The 23,937-nt window shown below is 43.2% G+C and overlaps 2 protein-coding genes across 2 annotated transcripts in view; one reads left to right on the forward strand and one right to left on the reverse strand.

Annotated features, from left to right (window-relative positions):
* Positions 1-2,615: 2,615 nt before the first annotated feature.
* Positions 2,616-17,313, forward strand: mms22l (MMS22-like, DNA repair protein; the record flags this gene model as incomplete). Its single annotated transcript, XM_079240860.1, has 25 exons — positions 2,616-2,785; positions 2,991-3,116; positions 4,754-4,806; positions 5,084-5,171; positions 5,260-5,437; positions 5,649-5,742; positions 5,827-5,945; positions 6,033-6,146; positions 6,228-6,404; positions 6,853-6,909; positions 6,995-7,114; positions 7,315-7,550; positions 9,583-9,799; positions 9,930-10,219; positions 13,293-13,480; positions 13,616-13,766; positions 14,242-14,381; positions 14,523-14,665; positions 14,958-15,114; positions 15,232-15,377; positions 15,483-15,694; positions 15,774-15,940; positions 16,656-16,752; positions 16,903-17,070; positions 17,238-17,313. 25 exons carry the CDS (start codon positions 2,616-2,618, stop codon positions 17,311-17,313), a joined length of 3,684 nt encoding a protein of 1,227 aa, XP_079096986.1.
* A 1,751-nt stretch (positions 17,314-19,064) lies between these two features.
* Positions 19,065-23,937, reverse strand: part of klhl32 (kelch-like family member 32) — a gene marked incomplete at both ends in the record, with an annotated part of 46,717 nt that continues 41,844 nt past the window's right edge. The window contains 2 exons of the mRNA XM_079239947.1: positions 19,065-19,226; positions 23,407-23,501. Coding sequence (XP_079096073.1) covers positions 19,065-19,226; positions 23,407-23,501 — 257 coding nt within the window. The remainder of the gene's footprint in view (positions 19,227-23,406; positions 23,502-23,937) is intronic.

The following is a 23,937-nucleotide window of genomic DNA, read 5'->3' on the forward strand; positions in this document are numbered from 1 at the left end:
GCAGGAAGCATCGTTGTAGTCAAACTAAGTGATGAAAGGCAGATCTGACTCTACAGAAAACCAATCAAACATATTCTTCCATTCAAAGTGTGATAATCCACATCAACCCATTTGTCACACAGTGGAGACACCGATTCAAACATCTAGAAAGTTCACTGTTAGAATGATGCATTCAACAAGGTTTTAAGCTAAATGACAGTATGTGGAGCTCATAGAACAAATATAGCTTCCTCCCAAACTGGACCACTCAGTTATCAGGACATGCCCTCTCTGAGATGATCAATTTCCTCTCTCATACAAAGCACTCAGAATTTATATAAAAAGAAAGTAGATCATTATTCAAATATCAAAATGCAGAGAAATATCACTGTAAAAATACTTCATTTGTAAATTGAAAAAAAAAATTCTATCAATGAAACTTTGCTGTTTTCTTTTAGATTGGAAATCCCAAATGCATATTCAGGTGTGCAGGGTTTTTTTCCTGCATGTTTGCTGTAGCGACAGAAAAATTATGTAAACTTTCTGATTCATGTTGCAACTTCACTTTGAAAATGACAGCAAAGTATTTCTTCTCTATAGCTCCAGCCAACTCCAACATCCAGGAGGGAATGCATGGGAAACACCTGTAACGCTTTGAGCAATGTTTTTATTTCCCTTTGTAGAAAAGATCTACCTGGGAGCCTCAAAAGGCTGCAAGTGTTTACAACATGAGGTTCTGACCATAATGTAATAAAGTCCTGCTCCATCCATTACAGGCACTCAATACAGCAAAGTGAGGAAGATGCTGATGTGAATCAAGTTTACAATCAACACTTTTAGTCCTAAGTCTCAATTTGCGATGTAATTTTCTCAAACAAATAGATAAATAAATAATCAATCAATCCAATTTGTGAATCAAATCCAGGAAAGGGGGGTTTGGGGAAAAGAGAAGGGAGGGGGAGATGACACAGGTTCAATCTCTCTCCCACTTCGCCTTGCACCACATGATAGAAAGGCTTTGTCAGACAGGAACAGGGGGGGAAGAAAAGAAAAAAAAAGACAGAAAGAAAACAAGTAAAGAGAAAACAGGTTTACCTGTGCAGTCCAGGCGACAGATCCCTCACACAGACGGACAGCCTCCTGTTGAAAGCTGGACGGCAGGTCGGCGTCTCGACAGGAAAAGAAGATTCTCGACGCGTCCATCTTTTTTTTTTTTTTTTTTGTACTCTCTGCTGACTCGTGCTAATAAAAGATGCAAAGTAAATCATGCAAACCACTGCTTTTATGGTGCATCTGTTGGCAGGGAAAGACAAACGTGCAGAAACAACCGGTTTTGAAATCGACAAAACGAGCACATCCACGGCGTGAGACGGGTGGGGAGGATTTTTGTAAAGATGTGAGAATGCATTAGAATGCAAGAAATGGTGTGATGGCGAGAGGGACGGTTGGGAGAAACAGATCTGCATATGGAAATTAGGCTCGCGTGGTTAAAATTCTACTTAAATCGCTGCATTATGTTGAATTAGTTTGGGCGGAACCCCTGCACCGAAACCGAGGATTAAAACTGACTAAACAGCCCATGGAAGGGAAGAAACAGGTGCCACGGTGCTTGTGATGTTACTAAAGAGTATGGAAATAAGCAAATAAGAAATGTAGACATTTTATAATTGTGTTAGCAATAGTTAAACAAAACAGCTGAATAGTACTGGCGTGAAACAGACTTCATAAAAACTGGTCAAAAAAGACCAAGTTAATTCTTTTCAAGCTAGTTAAATTACTTTTAATTTAATAAAGAGTAAAATATCTGTTTTTCACATATATAAGTAACCATTCACCTACATAGTATATCACATAGCACATATGTGATACTTATTTGATATGTTTTAATGACAACTACCAGAAGTACCTGAGGAAACGGACAAAAAGAACGACAGAGGAAGTAGTTAGCAGGGAAACCTCTTGTCATCACAGCTCTTGGGACTGACTGGCCACGCCTATCGCCAAACTTCGGACCAATCATCGGCGTGTCCACGCATGCGCACACTGAACGCGCGGGAGAGCTAGACAATCCAAACAATGTTGCAATGACATTTGGTTTTCACTGTAGGTAGTTTTACATATTATGGTACCGTAAGAATTGAATAAGAAATGAAAATACAAGGTTAGTCACTGTTTATTATCTTGTGTTTCTATAGGAATTGTATTTATTTTCACTCTACGAACGCACTACGCATTGGGCATAACGTTGCTACAAGAAAGTTGCTAGTCATTATAAAGGTAAATGAAGCTCAGGCTATCATGTTTCCCCAAACACATGGCCCCGCAGTCGTTTTCGTAAATTAATTAAAAGTTTGTTTTAACTGCTGCTGAAATATTTACTCACGGATTTCCTGACAAATGTATTGAAATAGCCTGATAGATATGAGCATCGTTACCATACCCAGGATGTGCATGAAACATGTCTTATGCTTTTATGGGGCATGTGTATATTTATTCTCTCTTCAGATAAATGCTTATACACTGGTGGAAATATCTGTTAAGGTGTTACTTCTGTTTAAATTAGTTTCAAATGCAAAAATGAGCTATTTTTTAATGCTTCTCCTCTACTTGTTATCATGAAAGGTGTTGCTGACAGCATGGCAGATGACTTCAGTGAGTCCCTCACTCCACCAGTTTCCCCCTTTGCAGCAGACAGCTGTGTTCTGGTTCCTACCCGACCACCATGCTTTTGCTGCTCTGAAGTAAGAGATGACACCACTGGACCACTGTCCTCAGATGGATATACTGCAAGAGGCTCACTGAAACGGTACAATCAATGTCTGTCAGTTCAGCGTTGTTGACTTCCTTGTAATCCTGTAATCTTTTGCAACACCCCAACCCCCTCTCACCACACTTTCTCTCTCCCCCATTTTTTTTTTATTTTTTTTTTTATCATTCACATCACCTACCTTCTGATGGTGTGAGAAAAGCCTTTGTAAGTAAACTGTGTTGTTATTTGATCCACTCTGCAGCTTGCTGCTGCATCTTGACCCAGCCCCTGCTGAGTACGAGACAGACACAGTGGATATCTTTGGCTTCTCCTGGGTAACAGAGACAGCATTAGTAGAGTCTACAAAGTTACTCTTTGGTCTGTTCAGGTAAGATTGGATTTAACCAATTATGCTTAAGTTTGCTTTTTGAAGAAAACCTAAACTAAAGTTAATAGTTGGCAGTTCCACCTCCTACTTCCTGCCCTGACCTTGTCCACAGAAGCAGAAGATGTACATCTTTATCACAATGCTTGTTTTTTATGCTTCTAAAGTAATATACCAAAAATAAATTAAGTATATTTTCACAAATACTAGGGAGGTATGTATGATTATAGGCTAAATAGAAAGCTGATATATGTGAGGTTGGTATATAAGTGTCAGAAGTGCGGAATCTTTTACCATTTAGCTGGAACACAGTAAACATCTTCCTAAATAAAAACCTAATTACTTCAAGTGAGAACTAGAGGACAGCGGTCCAGTTCATCTAGAAATTAGCAAAGTAATGTCTGATGAGCTGGAGAAAGTAGAAGCTAAAAAAGTGAACCAGAGCAGCTTGACAGATGTTTAATGGAGATGTTCAGCATATATTTCAGCAACCCATCAGCCACTTCTAATGATCAATTCCTATTTTGATAATCAGTCAGGAGAACGATGCAATAGCTCCAAAATTCATGTTAGAAACAAAAAGCATCCAGAAGGAAGTGAAGCTCAGCATAGTATATGATGGGAAGAGTGGGAAAAGTTTGAAACAAAACAACACAAGTAAGACATGGTTTAGGATTTCGGCTTCCAGCTCATGTAGTTTTTGTCCCACAGAGGTGAGACAGAATCTTTATGATCAGCTGTCTCTTCTGTCATATGACACCTTGTGGGTGTGGTTAGTTTGATGGGAAATTATCTGACACTCTAAAGTAGACAGTGCTACTCTGTTGTTTTTACTAAATGCCTCACAATGTTTTGGAGTTTGAATTGTGTTTTGTTTAAATGGCAATGCTCGGTAGTGACTTTTAGCTGAGTTTTTCCATCCATCCATTCTCTGCCGCTTATCCGGGGTCGGGTTGCGGGGACAGCAGGCTAAGCAGGGAAGCCCAGACTTCCCTCTCCCCAGCCACATTTGCCAACTCTGTGTGGGGGATCCCGAGGCGTTCCCAGGCCAGCTGAGAGATATAATCCCTTCAGCGTGTCCTGGGTCTTCTCCGGGGTCTCCTCCCAGAGGGACGTGCCTGGAACACCTCACCAGGGAGGCGTCCAGGAGGCATCCTAACCAGATGCCCGAGCCACCTCAACTGGTTCCTCTTGATGCGGAGGAGCAGCGGCTCTACTCTGATCTCCTCCAGGATGACCGAGCTCCTCACCCTATCTCTAAGGGAGAGCCTGGCCACCCAGCGGAGGAAACTCATTTCAGCCGCCTGTATACGAGATCTCGTTCTTGACCATAGGTGAGGGTAGGAATGTAGATCGACTGGTAAATCGAGAGCTTCCCCTTCTGGCTCAGCTCCTTCTTCACCACGACAGACCGGCGCAGAGTTTATCTCCTTGATTTTGGTAATGCTACATGTTAGGGTTGATACTTCTTAGTATGTGAAAAGACCTTCTGTACTGCACGCGTGTCATGCTGCCTCCTATAAAGCGCACAGAATTATCATCAGAGAGATTATTCATATCAGTTTCAGAGAGACTTTTTACTTTTTGGCTTAATGTTCACTAAAGAAAATTCTCCGACTTTGCTCTTTTTTGTGTTTCAGGCAAAAGTTTTACAAGTTGGAGACTTTAGTCCAGTCCAGCTCACATGATTTTGGTGAGTTTGTGTAAATGTGATCCGCAATGCAGATAACTCTGTCAGATTCCATATCAGCAGAATGTTGCCTTAAAATCAGATCATTCCTCACTTCAACTGTGAATAGTTTGCATGTTGTCTCATTATGTAACGCTAAATGAATGTGTTTGTCTTTCTTCTGATAAAATGTCTTATTTTGTCTGACAATTAAGTACTCATATCATTAATTGCATTAGAAAGTTTCTCAGTTCGCTCTAGGAGTCTAGTTTAACGCAGCATGAATGCATTTGCTCCTTAGGACTGGCAGGCCAGCTGCACTATGAAGCAGAGGACCTTCGACAGCAGTGCGTTTCATTTCTGCAGTATGTTAAAGTCTTCTTGCACAGGTAAAACAACATATTCAATGTTGAAAGCAGCACACGCTGAAACTTTGTGCATTCGGCAGGTTTCAGTGTGTTGTCTGTGTGTGCTCAGATATGTCAAGCCTCACAGGCCCCTGGATGCAGGTCGCTCACATCCCTTTGAGGAGATGGAACATCAGCTCCCTTCTGTTCTTCTGGAGGAGCTGTTTGGCATCACACTCCTCGTAGGACGTCTCAAGGATCTGCCTGCCGGTGTTCAAAGCGCCTTCAGCATACAGAACCAGGGGAAGGTACTGCTGATCACAGGTTACGCAGCGCAGATGCAGCATGTGTTACATAACGGTCAGCTCGCTGGAAAACAAACTCAAGTGTGGAAATAACTGAATTACTTTAGTTTTGTTTTGTTTTTTTTATGACTCCCTCAACTTTATTGGTGTTTTTTGTGTTTATGTGTGTTTCTTTTATTGATCTGAACCTTGGTATTCCACATTCCTCCCACAGATTTTTCCTCCCTCCTGGCACTTGCTGCACCTTCATCTCGACGTACACTGGTCAGTCTTGGAGATCCTGCACATGCTTGGTCACAAGATGCAAGGTATGAGTTTCAGACAGATTCTTCAGAAGTAAATGCACTGAAACGGGACAAATCTGGAGTCGTTATCATGGGGACTGTCTCCAGGCCAGGTGGTGTTTGTCAACCTGACGGGAGAGAACCTGACTGACACCAGTCTGTTTGAGGAGCACCTGTGCAGTCTGCTTTGTGACCTTACTGGTCTGGCAATGGGAAAGTATAGCAAGGTGGTATTTCTGATTTTATTTAGTATTCATAGCTGAAGTGATGAAAGCTGCGTTTGCTGATGTTGAAGGAATCCTGTTGATGTCCAGGTGAGACCTACAGAGGCAGTGAGCAGCAATCATTACCTGTGCACCTGCACCAAAGAGCTCTGGATCCTGCTCATGTACCTTCTGGACAACAGGAAGAAAGGGCTGCACACACAGGTAACCCCCAAAAACACCCACATCCACAGTCGCACTATAAATTGGCCCCAGATTAATTTAACCAATGTGCTTTCCCGCTAGTCTTTGTGGAGCTACATGAACTCACTGCTGAAGCCCCTGGTTGCAGGGAAGCCTGCAGCGGAGAACTTTAGTGGCCTTCCTACACACTGTAAAGACCCTCTGGGATTCACATGGTGGATGGTCACTCATTTGGCAATGTTGGGTCAGCACAGTCGCAGCGGAACAGTTCAGAACGAGGTAAGAGACCAAGAGTCACAATGTTCCTACTCCAACGTGGGGGTAGGAATCATGGGGAAAAGTGTTTGGCAGAGTTATCAGTGTGGAACTGTGATGGATTTCTGGACAGCAGGTCTGAGAGTTTAAACAGTTGTTCAGGAAAATCAGAGATCTGTCCAGACGCCTCACTTTAAAATGTAATCTTTCAGGTTCAAAGCAGGAGATTTTATTTAATCTCATTCATGTTGGATTAATAACAACATTATTTCTGCAAGCTTGGTGGCTTTTTTTTCCTGAAATAAGTCTGTTTGGTTTGACATTGTGTTGGAGAGCTGAGCTACTCTGTTTTCCTCTTAACGCAGCGACACAGAAGCACCTTGTATATCTGAGCAACTTTGTTTCAGCATCTGATGATTAAAGACCTACGATTGATGTTCTGTCATGTTATATTTTATATCTTCACCTCCAGAAACAGCAGGAGGATAACTGGGCATTTGTAGAAGAGTTACTGAAGTTTATTCCCAAGGTCAGCACTGCTCCTAAACATCTGCAATTTGTTTTTTATTTCTGTTTGCATAATAAATTTACAGAGCAAATATATTTAATTCTAGAGTGGTTTAGCAGAGGAGCAGGTCAGGATGCACGTCCACTGTTGTCTCAGTCTGTGTCTGCTGTGGGAGCCGAGCACCGCTGCTGTCTCCATCCTCTGGGACTATTTCAGTAAGAACCTGGTAAGAACAGACATGGAATCAGTTCATTGTGCTCTCTGCTGTTCCTCAATAAATATTCTAACCCCATTAGTTGGAAATTCTCCGCGGCGTTTGACTAATTTAGCTGCTTTTTCTTTTTGTTTCCACTCTAATTATGTTTTGACTTTAAGTTTGATCAGTTCTACGTTAGAGTAAAGCAACGTTGCGTCTCTCCTCTCCAGAACGCCTCGTTCACCGTGCCATGGTTGGGGATGTCTGGCTTGGCCACGCTGAACAAGACGCCTCTGGCTCTGTTGGAGCAGGCCCGCAGGTGCTGCTCTCCCTCTCCCCTCTACTCTCCGGATCACACCCAGCTCTATCGCTCTGCCAACTCCTTCCACATCTTCCTCCGAGTGCTGGCGCTGTGCCTCGCCCAGGACCGGGCCGGAGGAGTCTCACAGAGGCAGATCAAGGGGAGGTAAGGATGAAGAGGCGGCTTGGCAGCGTTGTCGTCTCTTCTGCGGTGGCGCTGCTGGTCGGATTGGTTCTGAGAAGTAATTACCATTCAGGACTGGGGTTTAAAAAAGGAAATGATCTCCTCCGTCTTCAGATGTGTTTAAACAGCTGTTTGGATTGTGTGCGTAGGTGCATACCTGCCGTAATGCTCGCACAACATGTGTGATTGCAAACTATCATGCATCTGAGTCTCGTCTGTGTGTGTGTGTGTGTGTGTGTGTGTGTGTGTGTGTGTGTGTGTGTGCCAGGTGCACCAGAGTCTCCCAGTGAGGCTTTGATATTTACCCAGGCCCACCAGCGGAGCAGGTGTCTCAGGAGTCAACCACCTGCTCTTCACCACGAGCCAGACCCAAGGAGCCCCTGACTGATGCACACACACACACACACACACACACACACACACACACACACACACACACACGCAAGCTGTGCACCTGCTCCTTAGAGCAATGGTTTGGTTTAAGAGAACGTGAGGGTGTTAACTGGGGACGGAGTGTGTGTTTAGGCTGGATGTAAAAAAAATTTAAAAAAAAAAAAACTAAATGAACAAATTTATTTGAAATCAGAAGCGAGCGTTGGACCGAACCGTACCCCAGCGGCAGGTTGCCAGAGAGTGGCAGCCGCAGATAAATCCGCCTAATGACTTCCCTCTGTCTGGAATGTGCTCAGTAGCGCTGCAGACATGGGGGCTAATTAGCTAACGAGCGTGGCGGTTAATTCGCCTTAACAAAGCTGTGTTGGTTTCCAGCACGGATGGAGAGGGTACATCGGGTGGCGGGGAAGCAAGGGGGGAGGTAAGGGGGGGGCCTGGCAAGAGCTAGACTGGGCTGGGATGGGTCCAGATTCTCGCCTGCTCCACCTCCCTCCACCAAAACGAGGCGTGCCGACTGTACCGCTGCAACGTTTCGGCAACGTTCCCACTCCTGGCCAGGCTGTGCGGGACACCCACAACGACCACATTAACGGGATCGGCTGCGAGCATGCGGATCTACCATGCCAGGAGTCGGGAGCATCTGCTCGCCTCCGTTACAGAAAATCTGTCCGGAATAAACAAACAGACCGACAGGTTGGGAGAGAAGGCAGAAAATCCCCACTGCTGCACCCCAGCATGCTGCTTATATCCTGGTTACATATTACCCACTCATCTATTTAAATCTCCCTCTCCTCCTGCTCTGACGGCACGCCTCTCCACCTTCTTTTATGCTTTTATGTGGGTGGAAATAAGCTGGGTTTGGTGTTAACCTGGTCTTTCCCAGACACCCCCCCCCCCCCCCATCCTTGCTTCAGTTTCCTTCTGCATCAGTCATACATCTTCCAGAGTTTGTCTCAGGATGCTCTCTGTTTGTGTTTTGACCCAAACAGCAGCTCAACTCACCTGTGTGGGTTGCGTCTGTGTTTGGTAGATGCGATGTCGAGGAGGAGGAGGAGGAGGAGGAGGAGGGCGGGGTAACGGGGGCTTCAGCCTTCTGTGTTCTCCTGCCAGGCAAGCAAACAGCAAGGCTGGATGTGTGGCAACGCACGTGTGTGTGTGGATTTATTGATCTCTCTCTGGTGTTGCAGTAAATTGGTTTGGCTGTAGAGAGAGGGACCAAGCACCTACTGCTGTGTGTCTGAGTGTCTCTGACATTTAACATGATCTTTAAAGGCATTTCTCCACAGTGCCCGCAGGATGTAACAGCGTACTGGGTGGTTCTCTATTCTTACTCACTCTCTTGTTTTTTTTTCTGTCTTTCTCGCCCACACACACACACACACACACACACACAGGCTGGGCAGCCCAGTCTCTCCCCTGGAGCTTGCAGGGTGATGGAGGCAGGTAGAAAGTTCCGTTTGTCAAACATTTAAAGTCGGGGATTTTAGGAAAACAAATTGCATCCGATGAGTTGGTTATCAGAGGTAAAGAGATGTGTGAGATAGTTCTCATTAAATGATTTTTTTTTTCTTCCTGCGCTGACCTCTTTGACCCTCCGCTCGTGTTTGTTCCCCGTTTTCAGGATTTACTCTCGGTTCTCGTCGAAGAAGATGCAGGAGCTGTCGGAAGCAGGTCTCATGAACTTTCTGCTGCTGTTTCTGGTTGTGGCCCATGAGGTAGAGCTGGAGGACGTGGCCAGCAGAGCTTGCGAGCTGCTTGGCTTTCTGCCCTCTAACTGCCCTCCGGCTTACCGTACGCTGGTCTGGAGGGGACAGCTGTCGCTGCTGCTGCTGTTCCAGGTGTGTTTGCTGATCGTTACCTCTCATAAATACCAGTTAAAGGAATTTGTCTTTAGGTTTTTAGCTGTAATGTAAAGATCGATCCATAAAGTGAGGTTTTTCTGAGCAATTACCTGGTTTTTTACTGCAGGACAGGGGTCTGGATGTCGGCGCCCAGGCCACCTGGCTGGCCGCCTCCTTTAACGAGACAGCCAAGGAGTTCTACAACAAGACCACGGAGACGTCTCGAAGAACTGCTCTCTGGGGGCCGCTCGCCTCCTACCTGGAGGGCGTGGTCGAGGTGTTTGAGATGAGCCCCAGTCTCAGCCTATCGGAGGAAAAGCTGCTCAACGAGGGCTTTGATTGGCTGCTACCTGCTTGTCGCCAGTCCGAGCTGAACTCTGCCCTAGCTTTCCTGCAGACCGTCCTTTCACAACTCAGGTGCAAATATTCACTCAACATTAATTCTTCTTTCATTATTAACCTAGCTGCTCCACTGGTGGGGGGGCATGTTTGGATTGTCGCTAAGCAAAGGCCAAGCCGGCCGGCCAGCAGAATAGAACCATGTCTCTTGCTCTTCCCAGCCCAGAGTCCGCTCACTTCCCATACTGACAATGGGAGGATTGTGCAGTCAGCACGACTGTCTGTAAAGAATCTGTGTTGCATCGAGGCCTCCCGTTAGTCTCAGGAGGTACGTTGACCCCCTGGCCACCCTCAGCAGGTGCTGCTAGAACCCTTGTTAGAGTTACATGCTCAGGGGACCCTGTATGGACCCCCTTGTCGTTCTGAGGACGGCAGCAGTGCTGTGGGTGTGTGAGAGATGGCAGTTAGCAGAGCTTCAGAATAGGTTCAACTATCGGACAGGGGTGTTTGTTACACGAATGACCCCAGCCGAAGGTCAGAGATCCATGGCTGGAACAGTGTCTGTTTATGTGAGGAGGTGGAGCTGGGAGTGGAGGTGACAGCAGGCAGAAATCATGCGAAAGAGGAGGGTTATGGACTGAGGAGTGATGTAAATATGTAGGAAAGGTAACTTAACTTTGCCTTGTTTTATCAGCATTTGTAGCAGCAGCCCTTTCCAAACTGGGATCTGAGGGATGGCTGGTAAACATGTGCACATAATGCCCCAGAGAGCGAAGAAAACTCCGAAGCGCTCTGTGTTATGGCCCAGAACACACTGACCCATTTAGGCAAATAGGAAAATACCATGCAGCGTGTCTCCTTTTCATCCCACCAAATTAAACATAATTCCTCAGCCTGGCAATTCTTGGTATGTCTTTGTGATTAATGCCTTTTTCTGTGACACAATTAATAGGCAATTACATATCCTGGCAAATTTAGCCTGAACATCATTACGTCTATTAAGAGCCATGTGGAATCTGCACACATTAAGAGAATTATTCTGCCAATGGTTGAGGCAGCGGAGGGTCCAAATATTCCCTCTCGATAGCCGCCGTCATGGTACCGAGGCAAGAAGCCAGGCGCAGACATAATGCCTCACTTTGATTTCTTCCCATGACCCTGTGATTTGGGACGGTGGGGGTGTTGCTGGTTGATGAGGTGAGCTGACCTCGACTCATCCTGTTGGATTTGTTTTTGGCACAAACAATTAATTCCCATGTTCTTATTTGGAAAAGATGCACACCTTCTGGTAAAGCAAAAAATGTAGAAACACTTTAATTTTCTATCAAAAGCAAAGATAAAAAGATGTATCATTCAGCTAATGTCATTATCTGAGTTAAATGTCTGTTTCAGGTCAGTTTAATAAAAAAAAAAAAAAAAAAGCTTTATTTATGACAGAGGGGCGATTTATGGCCGGCAGCATAGTTTCCATGTTTCACATGAGAAGTTATAAAAAAGATAATAAACAAGGAAAACATGAGAAAACTAGCAGTTATGCAGTTACAGCTTTAATGCGGTACATACAGCGTAAAGGTAAAAGAAAAGTGTAAATGTAACCAGTAAATTATATAAAAAGTAACGTGATAATTCCAGCATGACCTTCTGTAGTGCAGCAGTAAAATGTTATGTAATGTATTATCTCATAGTTATAGAGTATAATACATTATTATTATTATTATTAGATTATTGCATATCATTATATACTAATACAGTACAGTAGGGTGTCATATAATAAACATGCAATAATCATGATAATTATCTATGCAGTCATTCTCCAGCAAATGTCCCTGGTCGGTTTGTAGCCGAAGTTCCATGAAGGAGACCTCCCTGTATTTTATAGTAAGTGGAGTATGATGAGTATACAGTGTAACACAATACAATAAACCTTATATTATTGTACGATTTGTACATTAAAGTGAAATAAAATAAATAAAAAGTATAATTGCTGTGATGTAATACAACTTGTATAGAAAACAGTGGTTTACTGAACATGATAACATGTCTAAGTGTTAAAGACGTGTTGGAGCAGGTAAGATCACATGATATGGGTTCAGTCGTGTGCATATGGTCTGATAATACGGTATGATAAAGTAAACATAATATGCACATGATAGTAATGTTAGCAGTAACAGGAATAAAAATGACAGTAGTATTCAGTGTGTAATATAAACAGTAGTACTGTGTATACAGTTGTTCAGGTTGCATATAGTATCCTGCAAATATGACAAATATTAGGAGCAAAGAAACGGAAAGTGACCAACACTGCTAACGCTAAACTCTTGTTTTATGCACATTTCTAGAGGAGCATCTTGGGGAAAGGTGAACCGTGCTTCCTTGCGGTTGTGTGTGTGCGCGTGTGTTTGTGTGAGTGTACATAAGACGGCACAGAGAGGAGGATTAAGTGGGGTCTCTGACGATGTCTTGTACAATGAGGGTTGATGGGTGTGAAAGGCCCATTCTGCTGTAGTAACGAGGCTAATGAATTCAGACTCTAATCGATTGTCTCAGCTCTCTCTGGATTAGATGCAACCTTGCTGGAAGGGAAGGCACCGTCGATGTGTGTATGTGCGCGCACGCATGTGTACCTTGGCATGGTTGAGGTAGGAAGAGGGGGCTGCTTGTTCCTCTATCCTTTCTGTCTCCCCCCGTCACACCTTAACCCCTTGTTCTCCACACCCCCGTGTGGGTGAGTGAGAGGAACAGAAGGATCATCTCCAGTCTAAATGAGATTACAGCTCCTTCAGCTGCTTATCAGGGCTAATGCCAGCCACTGTGGGGCTGCTGGAGCGACTGGGGCCGGAGCCAGGGATGAGCCACAAGAGCCAAAGTATAGTCTGTGTACAGGGGATCAGCGTTAGGCTCCAGTCGATGCCTGTAATATCCTCCCTCCCCACACCTTGCTCCACCGCCCCCCTCCACACTGCAGCGCACCGCCGCACCCAGTAATCCCCCATGAGAGAAGGCGAGGAAAATGAAGGAGGAGCGAAGGAGAGAAACAGAGGAGCTGAAGAGGGTGGAGTAGGGAAAGGTTGGGGCTGGGGGGGGGGTGGCTGTTTAAAATAGACTTGTTTATTTCTTCTTTTCTTTGGTGAACGTGTCTGTGTTCTTCCAGACGAGTCCATCAGCAGAGCGTTCCCATCCAGTCGGCGCCCACCTTGACCTGGGCGCCCGCTACCAACAGTGTGATGAAAGAGCGCCACCTGGCGGTAGCATCTGCTCTGTGGGGGCACTTCTTCCCCTTCCTGCGCAACCTGCGCCTCTCTCAGACCCCTCCACCACAGCTGGCGGATGCAGCTGCAGGTCAGTAACCCCCCACCCCACCCCCAGAGAGACGTTCGGGAACGGACCTGAAGAGTCCGACTCGAGAGGATTCGGCTAAAAACGTCACATTTACGTTGAAGAACTAAAGGACAGAATTACTTTGGCTTTCCTCAGGTTTCACCTTGCTGGCCTTTGATCTGCCCAGTTCCGCCCCCCAAGACCTTCAGCCCAACCCAGTCCACTCCATCATGCAATGCTTTGGCTGGGATGACATGGTGCATCCACTTCTGGTGACACGCTACCTTCCACACCTTCTCCAAAACAGGTAGTTAGGCTTTTCCATTACATGACGAGGTTAAAAGATGAACAACGTTTCATCCAAGTGCACGGTCTGATGGATAGACGAGGACATGGAGGATCCTCAGGGTTTTAAAATTAGTACCAACAAAGCTATTGCTATCAGAGTGCTGCGCATCTTTAAAATTACACTGAAAGGGACGAAACAACGTGATTATTGTGCTCAGTGTCCTTAGCTTCATACACCTGATTAAAAAAGCAGAATAAGGACACACCGCTTGTTTAATGTTCAGACGTACCCACCTGCTGAGCATCGCTGCACGTTTGACAGCTCTCACCAAATGCAACCTATAAAATGAGCCATTAGCTTCATTCCTGGTGAAGAAACGGCTTGAGCCCTTTTTTTATTTCAGCTTCATAGTCACACAAAACGTTGCAAGTCTTAGACGTTAACAACTTCCTTCAACTTTCCGTTGCTACTTGTTGTGTCTGTGACTTCCCAGTGAGCTGGTGTTGTCGCTGAGCGCTGGTGCTAATGCTGCCGTGTCCGGTTCGGCTCAAGGCCTCTCGGTGAGAACCTGGATCAGATGTGTTCTACAGCAACACACTCACAGGAACTCTGACGGGTCTACCAGCAGAACAGGTGATTTCACAGCCCCCTCTTTACTCAGGAGTTTAAGTTATGACTTGTGTGTTGATCTCTGGAGTTCAGCTTGTTCAGATGTTACAGGTATTGGTATGAAGAGAGAGAACTGATTCAGAGTTTGTGTTTGCGTTCATCTAGGCCGGGTTGTTGGGGAGCAGCTGTGTGAACTGACCCGGCTTGTTCTAAGACTTCCGGAGGTGGACAGTCTTCTGCAGAAAGCCGGATTCCATCCCACAGCCGGCAAGCCCGAGCCCAATGCAGCCCTGGAGATGTTTGTCAAGGTAAAACATGCTTCCAGAAAACAAATGCACTGGAGTATATTCATGCTAATAGCAGCGGTCGCCTTAAGAGGACTGAATTCATGAGTAATGTTTGTCTTTGAAATGTCCCAGGACGCATCATTCTTGCATATCTAAGAGGGAAAAAAAACCTGAAACCTTTACATAAGCTTCTACTCTTTATAATGTATTCAAACTACATCACAGTCATATCTGGTTTCTTCTTCAGCAGCCTACATTTACATGCAAACGTTCTCACAAATGTTCATCCTTATCTGCTTCCATGTGCTGTCAGGCTGTAGGCAGCGTGTACAGCGGTCTGCAGCTCCTGTCTGAGAAGTCGGCCATGGTAACCAGAGCCCTCGACTACATCGGCGACATCCTGAAATACATTAAACCTTATATGGTTAGCAAGAACCAGGAGGGCATCCAGCTGGCGTACTGGGCTGTGGGTACGAGCACGCTCCATATGTTGTTACAGTTGCAGTGCAGCTCCAGTAACACGCAGCAGTAAAAAGTGATGATAGTTTTGTAGACAACTCAAAGTCTCTCTGTTCTGTGTGAGCCAGGCTGCATAGTGAAGCACTGGGGCCCCCTGCTGGCCGCTTCCAAAGCTCAGCAGCTGTTGTTCCGGATTGTAAACGGACTCCTCCTTCCCCACCACCTCCCACAGCAGGACAAAACTGTGAGAGACAGCCTGCCCCTGTACCTACAGGTGAGGACAGACCTCTTTCCTCACAGCTGTTGACCTAAAAGAAACACAACCACAGTAATATAAACTGGCATTAATGACTTGTTTTATTAATGTACTCTCTTTCAGGGTCTGTCAGTGGCTTCAGGTGTCTCTCAGTCGCAGGGAACTTACCTCAGGCAGCAGCTTCACTCTGTAACCCGCAGATATCTGGACCACTTTCTCCCCGCCTCGCCCTCCATGGGCGTCATCAGCAACCACCCGGTGCTTCTGGGTGCCTGTGAAGCCAACCCAACCCCGCGGGGAGCCGCTTTGAGGAGGACAGTTCTCGAGGTGCTTTGGTAGGTAGAGCTCGGATGCGCTGGACAATGTCGCATCGCTTCGACTGAAACCGATAAATGATGTTCTGTGACTCCACAGCGAGAACTTTCTGCAGTTCAAAGGTCACGCTCCCCCTCCTCGCCTCACATCAGTCCTCATGTTTCTGTTGGAGCTTCTGAGACGAAACGGCGACGCAGACGTCACCCTCCTCACCCTGCCCCTCCCCTCTCTGCTGCGCTGTTTGATGCTGGTCAATGAGCCACAAGGTCCGACTTGCACCCAAATCTCACACGGTCTCCTCCTGAAAACCTCAATTACTGTTGTGTTCATATGTCTTCATCCCCTTTCATTAAAGAAAAGGCTGAATTTACAACAGTCGCTCAAATAACTGGAGACTTAAAATAGGAACAAGAACTAAAAATTTGCAAAAAATATAATTTAGTCATATAATACACTGTTTTTTCATTTAATTGAGTTGAAGAAAGAAAAAAACAAACAAACAAATTGGTCCTGGACAAATTAGAGCACTTTTCTGTTGAACAGTGGGACAAAATACCTGTCAACAGGTGCAGAAGTCTGACTGAGAGGAACAGAAAACACCTGACTGGAGCAGAAACATTAAAGGATTGTTCAACTAAATATTAGTTTATGACTGATGTAATATGTAATAAATTGTCTTATTTGTTTGCTTTAAAAAAAAATATTTCTATTGAATCAGAATTAGAAAATAATGTAATGATTTTCATAAAATTTTTATTGATTATTACTTTAGTCAATTTCAGCTTACTTTACAGGCAGCTGTTTTTTTCTTCTTTAATGAAAGGGTATGAATAAATATGAGCACAACTTTACCTGGAAATAAAGCTGGTGTTCCAATATCAGACGTTGTGTACGTGTGTGTGTGTGTGTGTGTGTGTGTGTGTGTGTGTGTGTGTGTGTGTGTGTGTGTGTGTGTGTGTGTGTGTGCGCGCGCTCGTGCAGTGAGGAAGGTAGGCACAGATGCATTACAGCTTGTGGTGGAGCGATGCGCCGCTGCATCCAGAGAGGGAGCGTGTGAGCAGATGATCGCTGTCTTACGGTAATTGATAATAAAACGAAGCGGTAAATATCTGCACATTTACACGCTGAGAGCTGTTGTTGCATTTCCTTTGTCAGGAAAATGTTCACGGCTCAAAACTGTGATGCAGACTTGCTGAATGAACTCTTTCTGTCATTTTAATGCTGTCAGGTCGTTTGTGGAGGAGAACGAGGGCGTCTACGACAGGCAGGTCTACGGTGTCCTGGAGACCGTAGCCGTCCTGAATCCGTCCGCGGTTCAAGCTTTAATCCCCAGCTTGACTCTCAGTCTGAGAAACTCTGAACACAAAAGAGGACTGGGCAAGAACATCGACTTGAGGTGAGCTGAACACATGAATCACGTCCTGGGAGTCATGCAGAAAGTACTCATTGCCTTTAACTATTTATAAGTTGTCTAGACAACGAGCAGGCGTCGTGTGCTACGACTGGAAACCATCCTGTAACTGTGTGCTTTCACTGAATATGACACATCTTCCTCTGCAACAGGAGTGCATATATGAAGCTGCTGCGGCTCCTCGGGGAGAGTGGGCAGGCAGAAATAAGCAGCCTGGAGAGCGACTGAAGTTTTTCTCAAAGAAGGCCGACTCGCAGACAACCCCCAAGAATCACTGGCATGATATTTTTTGCTAATCTGGATCTTGTCTTAGAAAGATCTTGGAAAATGTAGCGACCTCTGTTACATCTTGGGAACATTTAATAAGTTGGACTTATCAAACTTTTTCAGTGCTTTAATATCACCAGTTTGTATATATTGTACATGTTGTAAAGAAGGTGCAGGATGTGTTACTACTGAAATAAAATGTGACTATAAATGCAAATGTGCTCCTTTGCCAGTTTCTCTGCCTTTTCATTTAGAGAAGTGAGGAAAGTGAACCTCAAAGTACTATTTGGTTTCACATTGTCAGGATCCATCTTTGCTGGGTTGGCTCTGAATTGTAGATTTGATGACAGTCGGGGGCGAGCCCAAAGCGTTCAATACTCACTCCCTCCCAAAAAAAAAAAAAAAAAAAAAGGAAAAAAATGAGTAAAGGAGAGGAGTACTGTTTGTTCCAATTCTCTCCTTCTCTCTTTGGCCTTGCAATCTCTTGCAATCCAGCTTTAGTTTGCGCCTCATCACATGAAGTCTCACTTCTGTCTCCTACAATCACCAAGTCTCATTTTCTGTCATTGCTTGTCATTTTCCAGCCTCACCAAACTGCAATGCATCTTCTCATTTGAGTTCTGCTCCTGCAGCAGTATCAGCCGGGCAGTGAATCCTTGCAGAGAGCTAGCAGCAGAGGAATGCTTTTGCACAATAATGGGAAATAATTAAGCATCTAAGTCACAACTGTTAATTAAAACGGCAGCTCTGTGCGTTTTTACAGCATCTTTATTCAGCATATTTGCCATATATTCTTGCAGACGTGTTGCTTTGGACAGACGAGGGAAGTCCAGGTATGACTTTTTTTTTTCTCATGAATGATTTTAAATGACACTGCAGTACCATACATTTATATATTCTGGAGAATATTCAACCCATACATGTTGAATTGACAATAACCAAACATTCAGATGAACATAAACAGTCTTAGGTCCTGAGCGTAATAGAAGTCACACACACACAGGTCAACAGCATACACATAGAGTGGCATGTCACTGCTTTAGCAGGTGAGTCATTTCTTTAAGTCATATTTTTTATTTTTTACATAAGATTTTTTTTTTTTTAATAAAAAAGTGACATGGTCTTTTATGCATTAATGAGTTTCAGCCTCATGCGGTCAAAGTTCATGCGTTTACTTAAAAAAACAGACTTTGTCCTTTTGCATCTTGAAAAACTTTTAACATGTTTTTCAGGCCACAAATGTGAGTATAGAGGTTAAATGGAAAAGTTATACCGTTTAGCGATTTTTAGCTAGAAAAAGTCTTACAGCCCTATTATGGGTTACAAAAAAATGCCTTTTTTTTTTTTGAACGGCTGTGGTTAGTTGAGCAGCTCAGCTTCTTTTGTTATTGACTATTACTTGTTTGCAGGAGCAGCATTTAGCTGATGTCTTCTGGAGAACAACTTGCTCATCATGACATTGCTAATCATCATCAGTGTCTCAGTCTTTGGGAAAATACAGCTAATATGCTGTATTGATGGAGTGCAGCTTGTTCATAGAAGTTTGGAGAATTGCATGGCTCATTTTAAATCTGGAAAGTACGATCAATGCATTTGGGTGTTTCAGAGAAATCCGTGTACATCACAATGATCAAGTGCATTTTCATCAGTCAAGTTTGCAAATACTGACTGTCTATGGTTTAGCTGGGTGTGTGTCTGTGTTCAGTTTGTTCTTAAACAGCACCTATTCTGTGATGGGGTACTTGGAGGGTCTGCAGGTTTGGGCAGGTAAAGTAAGGAGCTGGGAGGAAACATGTGGCTATCCCATTGGAGGCGAATGGCAGTGTTGGTCCGTAGAAAACCTCCTCCTTCCCCTCTGTGCTCAGATCCAACACCTGCAAGAGGAAAATCATATTCACTTCCATGTTTTGTTTAGGTTTTTTGTTTTTGCACAACATCTGCACTGCAACTTTATATGCACTTTGTGTCTTGTGATAAGTTTTTTGGTTTGGTTTATGATCCAAAGACAGCTCAGTATCAGTAAGTTTCTTTAACGCTAACGGAACAAATCAGGCCATAAAATACATAAGCCATACATAAAAATAGCTTTAAATACTTGTGACCGTTAAAATATATGTTTCCGACTCATTTTGATGGCACAGTGGTGTTATTATGGATATTCCTGGAGCTGTTGTTGCCCTGCAGTATTCTGAAGCTCAGAAGGCACAAATGGCAGCTCAGTGTTCCTGCCTGGAGGTTACGTTACAGCTGAGTTTCGCTTCACCAGCAGCTGGATATTAAACTAATGGTCATTTTGAATGGGCACCATGGCTGATTCATTAAAGAAATGCAAGACAGCGTTACTATAGGAAGTGAGAATAAGAACAATGGAAAGGAAAAGAACAAAACGAAACAAAATTCGAGATAAGACAGACTTTTACTGGTTGGTGAGAGCTCAGAGCCGAGGTAGGATGTAGTGTGAAAGCTTAATCAGCCGTTATTACGGGAAGCCTCTCTGAGAAATCTGTAAATGTTCAGTAGTGATTCTGTCTCGCCATTTTTACACCATGATGAAAATTCAACCATATTTCCAAAAGAAATACCGGTCCTCAAGCACCACTATCCTAGTTTAGATGTTCTCCTGCTCATGTGTTTTGTGGCGCTCCAACAGCTTGTTAGGTTCTGCCTAAATCTAAATGATCCATTCATATCAATCTGTTGGGCTGGAGACCAAGCCATAGAGTAGGATAGAAAAATCCCCCAAAAAAACCAGCAGCTCATCTTTTTAGAAACTCCATGCTAATGCTCTATGCTCTTCAAGCTAATATTACTATTTCCTTCATCAGCATAGATGCCACATCTTATTAGGAATCACTCCTAATAGCAAGTGGCTACACTAGTCCTGAAGTTATTGAAGAGATGAGCATTTTCTCTCATGGTGGAAATCTGTGTTAGTTGTTGGTTAATTTAATATCTACTATGATATTATCTTGGAGGGTTTTTTTTGTTTTGTTTTGTTTTGTTTTAACAGTGATTTAGAGAATTATCTATTAAAGTTAGAAGTTGTAATGAAAAAAATCAACCCCACCTTAGAGAATCCTTTAAAAAAATCCTTGTCTTGGTGGAAGTAACTATACAAACTAAGTAACTATAAACTCCCCTAGGAGAGAATCCATTTATAAATCCATAAATCCATCTGTAAATAAACTTGACATTTGATTGTTAACACATTAATACTGAAGCAGACTCATTTTTAAACTGAATACTAGTGAGATGTTGTAGAGAGTTGGTACTAGAGTCTTTTTAAAGATAAAATTAGAATTTTTTTTATTTTTTTTATTTAATTGGTTTATTCTTATTTATAAAATGTTGCAACTGCTCAAGATTGTGGCACTTCTTTTGTCAAGTTATTGTGTTTTATAATGATCTAGATGTTAGCAGGTGGGGCGTCTGGACAGCAGACAGGTCAGTTTGCCAGCTGGATTATTCCTGCAGTTTAGTTGCTACAATATCAGTCACCCAAGTCATAACACCCCTAAATGCTTGAACAGAAGAAAACTTGATTTACTATCTCAGGTTTTAGATGTTTCACTTTTCTATGGTGGTGTGGAGTTGGAAGTTATGAGGGGATGCAGGGTAAAACTGAGAAGGTGACCTCAAGCATCACCTATCTGGGTCTTATGCATCCCTACCAGGTGGTTTAACAACTATTCAGCCTGAATCACCAGATCAAAATGTCTCACAGAGGACAACACGCTGTTATGCTGAAAAATAACCCAAAGCTTTCCTCAGAAAAAAACCCTTTTGGATGGGAACACATCATGTGTACATGTCAGGTATCTTTAATATTGCCTTGTCAGATGTGTCCCAGTACTTACAGTAAGGTGATGGCTTTTTATCTCTGTTGATTAAAGATCACGTCGTGTTTTTTTGTTTTTTAATAATAATTACTATCTTTGTATTTTTTTCCATGAAGAATTTCAAATTTTGATTCATAAGCATAGTTTTCCAATTAACCTCAAATTGTCTTTAAATGTCTTTGGACCCAGACAGGGCGGTGCGGTAGAATATGCGTCAGCAGTTGCAGCAATAAACTGTCAACATGCAGTTTTTTTTAGTGCTCCTGAGGCCATGAGGTGATTTCCACCACAGAATTATCTCTGGTTTTTTTTTTTTTTTTAATCCAACGCTGCCCGAGGACCCGCAGTTCACTGTTATTCAATATTGGTTTTCAGCTTCATCCCCTTGAGCACAGAGATTTCTCTGATTCTCAGGTTTTTCCATTTTAATTTTTTTACTGTAGATGATGAAATTCCCAAAGTCTTTTGTAGTTTTATAATGACAAAGTTTGGCCTTAATATGTCAAGTTATTTTTGGTCATCCTCCCTACATACCAAACTCGGCCCCTCCGGCATTCTCACTTTAAACATAAACAAGATCAAAATAATAGTAAAGATACAATTTTCAGTTTTGTGTCACAAATGAAACAGTGCTGGCAGTTTTAAAACTTTATTAGAATTATATTAAATGAAAAATATGTTCGTAATCCCAGAGGGAAATTTATTTGTATTAGGCTTTTTTTTTTTTTTAAATGAAAAACAATAATAATGAATTAATTACAAAGATGATGATGATGACGATGATATTGCTTTGTGTCGGAGGGTGATGGCTGCTGAGGAATGACCTCACACTGAACACACACGTTGTTTCTTCACTGTTGTGTAGAGCAGCGATCTCCAACCCTCCTGCAGGTTATACAAGTTTTCCTGCTGAAACACACCTGACCCAGACTCAGACAAGCTCTGCAATGTCTGCTAAATACACATTGATTTGAATCAGGCGTGGTGCAGCAGGTACACATGGAAAATATGCAGGACACCGGTCCCTGAGGACCAGGATTGAGGATCCCTGGTGTAGAGGATGTGATGTGTTGTGTTCAGGTGGGCAGTGATGTTTAAACTATGCTCAGTTGGTACACATGTCCCAAAGAGTGCTGGAAAAGTATCTGCCACACCATTACACCACCAGTCCAATCCATGCTTTCATATTTATTCCACCATCATCCAGAAAACTGCTGCTCGCTGCAGATATTCTGTTTTCCAGATCGGTCTTGTAAAGTCTAGAGCTCTGAGTGGAAAAAGTAGATCAGCAGTTTCTGAAACACTCACACCAACCATCATCTCATCACGAAAGTCTGTTAAATCCTCTTTCTTCCTCATTCTGATGCTTCATCTTCACCATGTCTACATGACTAAACATACTGGGTGTGATTATTATTTCTTTCTTCATCTATTTATTTTCTCACTGTAACTGATGCATTCTAGCTGACTCCTTTGCTTTGATAAAACCAGAATTAAAGTAATTACCAACATGAATCCTTACATTTCTTATCAAATTAAGAATAAATAAAAAATATTAAGCCATTTGTCAGACATGTCTTAATAATGAAATTAAAAGTAAATGTTTTCAGGCTGTAAAATGGACTGGTGACCTGTCCAGGACGTACCCTGCCTCTCACCCAAAGGCTGCTGGCATCGGCTCCAGCTTCCCCGTGAGCCTTGATCGGACTAAACGGTTCAGACAATGAATGAATGAATGTTTTTATGCTCTCAAAACACAGGTTCCATGTAAATGAAACTCCTAAATGATGAAAAAAAGTGAAAACACTTCAACTCGTCTCTCGGTGGACTTGGCCTTCATTTAAATCACAATGTTAAAGTTTTGGGAACCACTCTAAAACACACATTGGATTATTCAGTAGAAACACCATCTTAACAAGTCTGACTCAATTAATAATTCATTTTTTCAGCTATGATAATAAGAAACTCTTTTAAAGTTGAGTGGTATGTAGTCACTTTTCCAGATAACTTGTGCCGAACCTGGACTGTTTTCAGACATTTCGACAAACACATACAGGCATCTTTAAGATTGTTTATGTTAAAAACTCTGTGTGTGTGTCTGAGCTGAAGTCCAAACATGGGTCTGTAAATAGTTTTAGATAACTTCATGTGGATTCGCTTCATCTGATTTATTCCACATTTTCACAACAGTAAAACTAAAGCCCAGGTTTCTCACCTGAATGCACGCCAGAGGTTCATTGGTCCAAATAGAGTATCCTCCAACCACATAGATCCTGTCATCATGGACCGCTACACCGGACTCATTTTGACCTGGGGAAGGCAGAACCAGGATAAAAATGTTGGATGTATTATCAGCCACCTTTGAGCTCTTGTCCTCTTTCCTTTGACTGCCTAAAATTTTACACACATTAAAGTTTATTCATGAGTTAAGAGAGGAAACACACAAATCACAGTTTAACCCTTAAAGCTTCACATTTGCTGCCACAAATTGTCAACAGTTTTCAGGAAGTTTAACTGTGGAGAAAAAGTGGAATTGAAAGCTTATCATTTAAGTGATATATAGGGGGTTGAAAATCCAGCCACAAAATGTGGTTTTTATTCAGACTATATGGTAAATCCACTATTATTTATCACATTGTCAGGGTAAAAATAGATTTCTTTGACTACTTTGTTGTCACTGTAAAAGACCTTCATTTTGACTCAGAAATTGTGATTAAAAAAAACCAAAAAAACCCCAAAAACCTTT

The sequence above is a fragment of the Telmatherina bonti genome (assembly GCF_933228915.1).
Source record: "Telmatherina bonti genome assembly, chromosome: 5".
NCBI lineage: Eukaryota > Metazoa > Chordata > Actinopteri > Atheriniformes > Telmatherinidae > Telmatherina > Telmatherina bonti.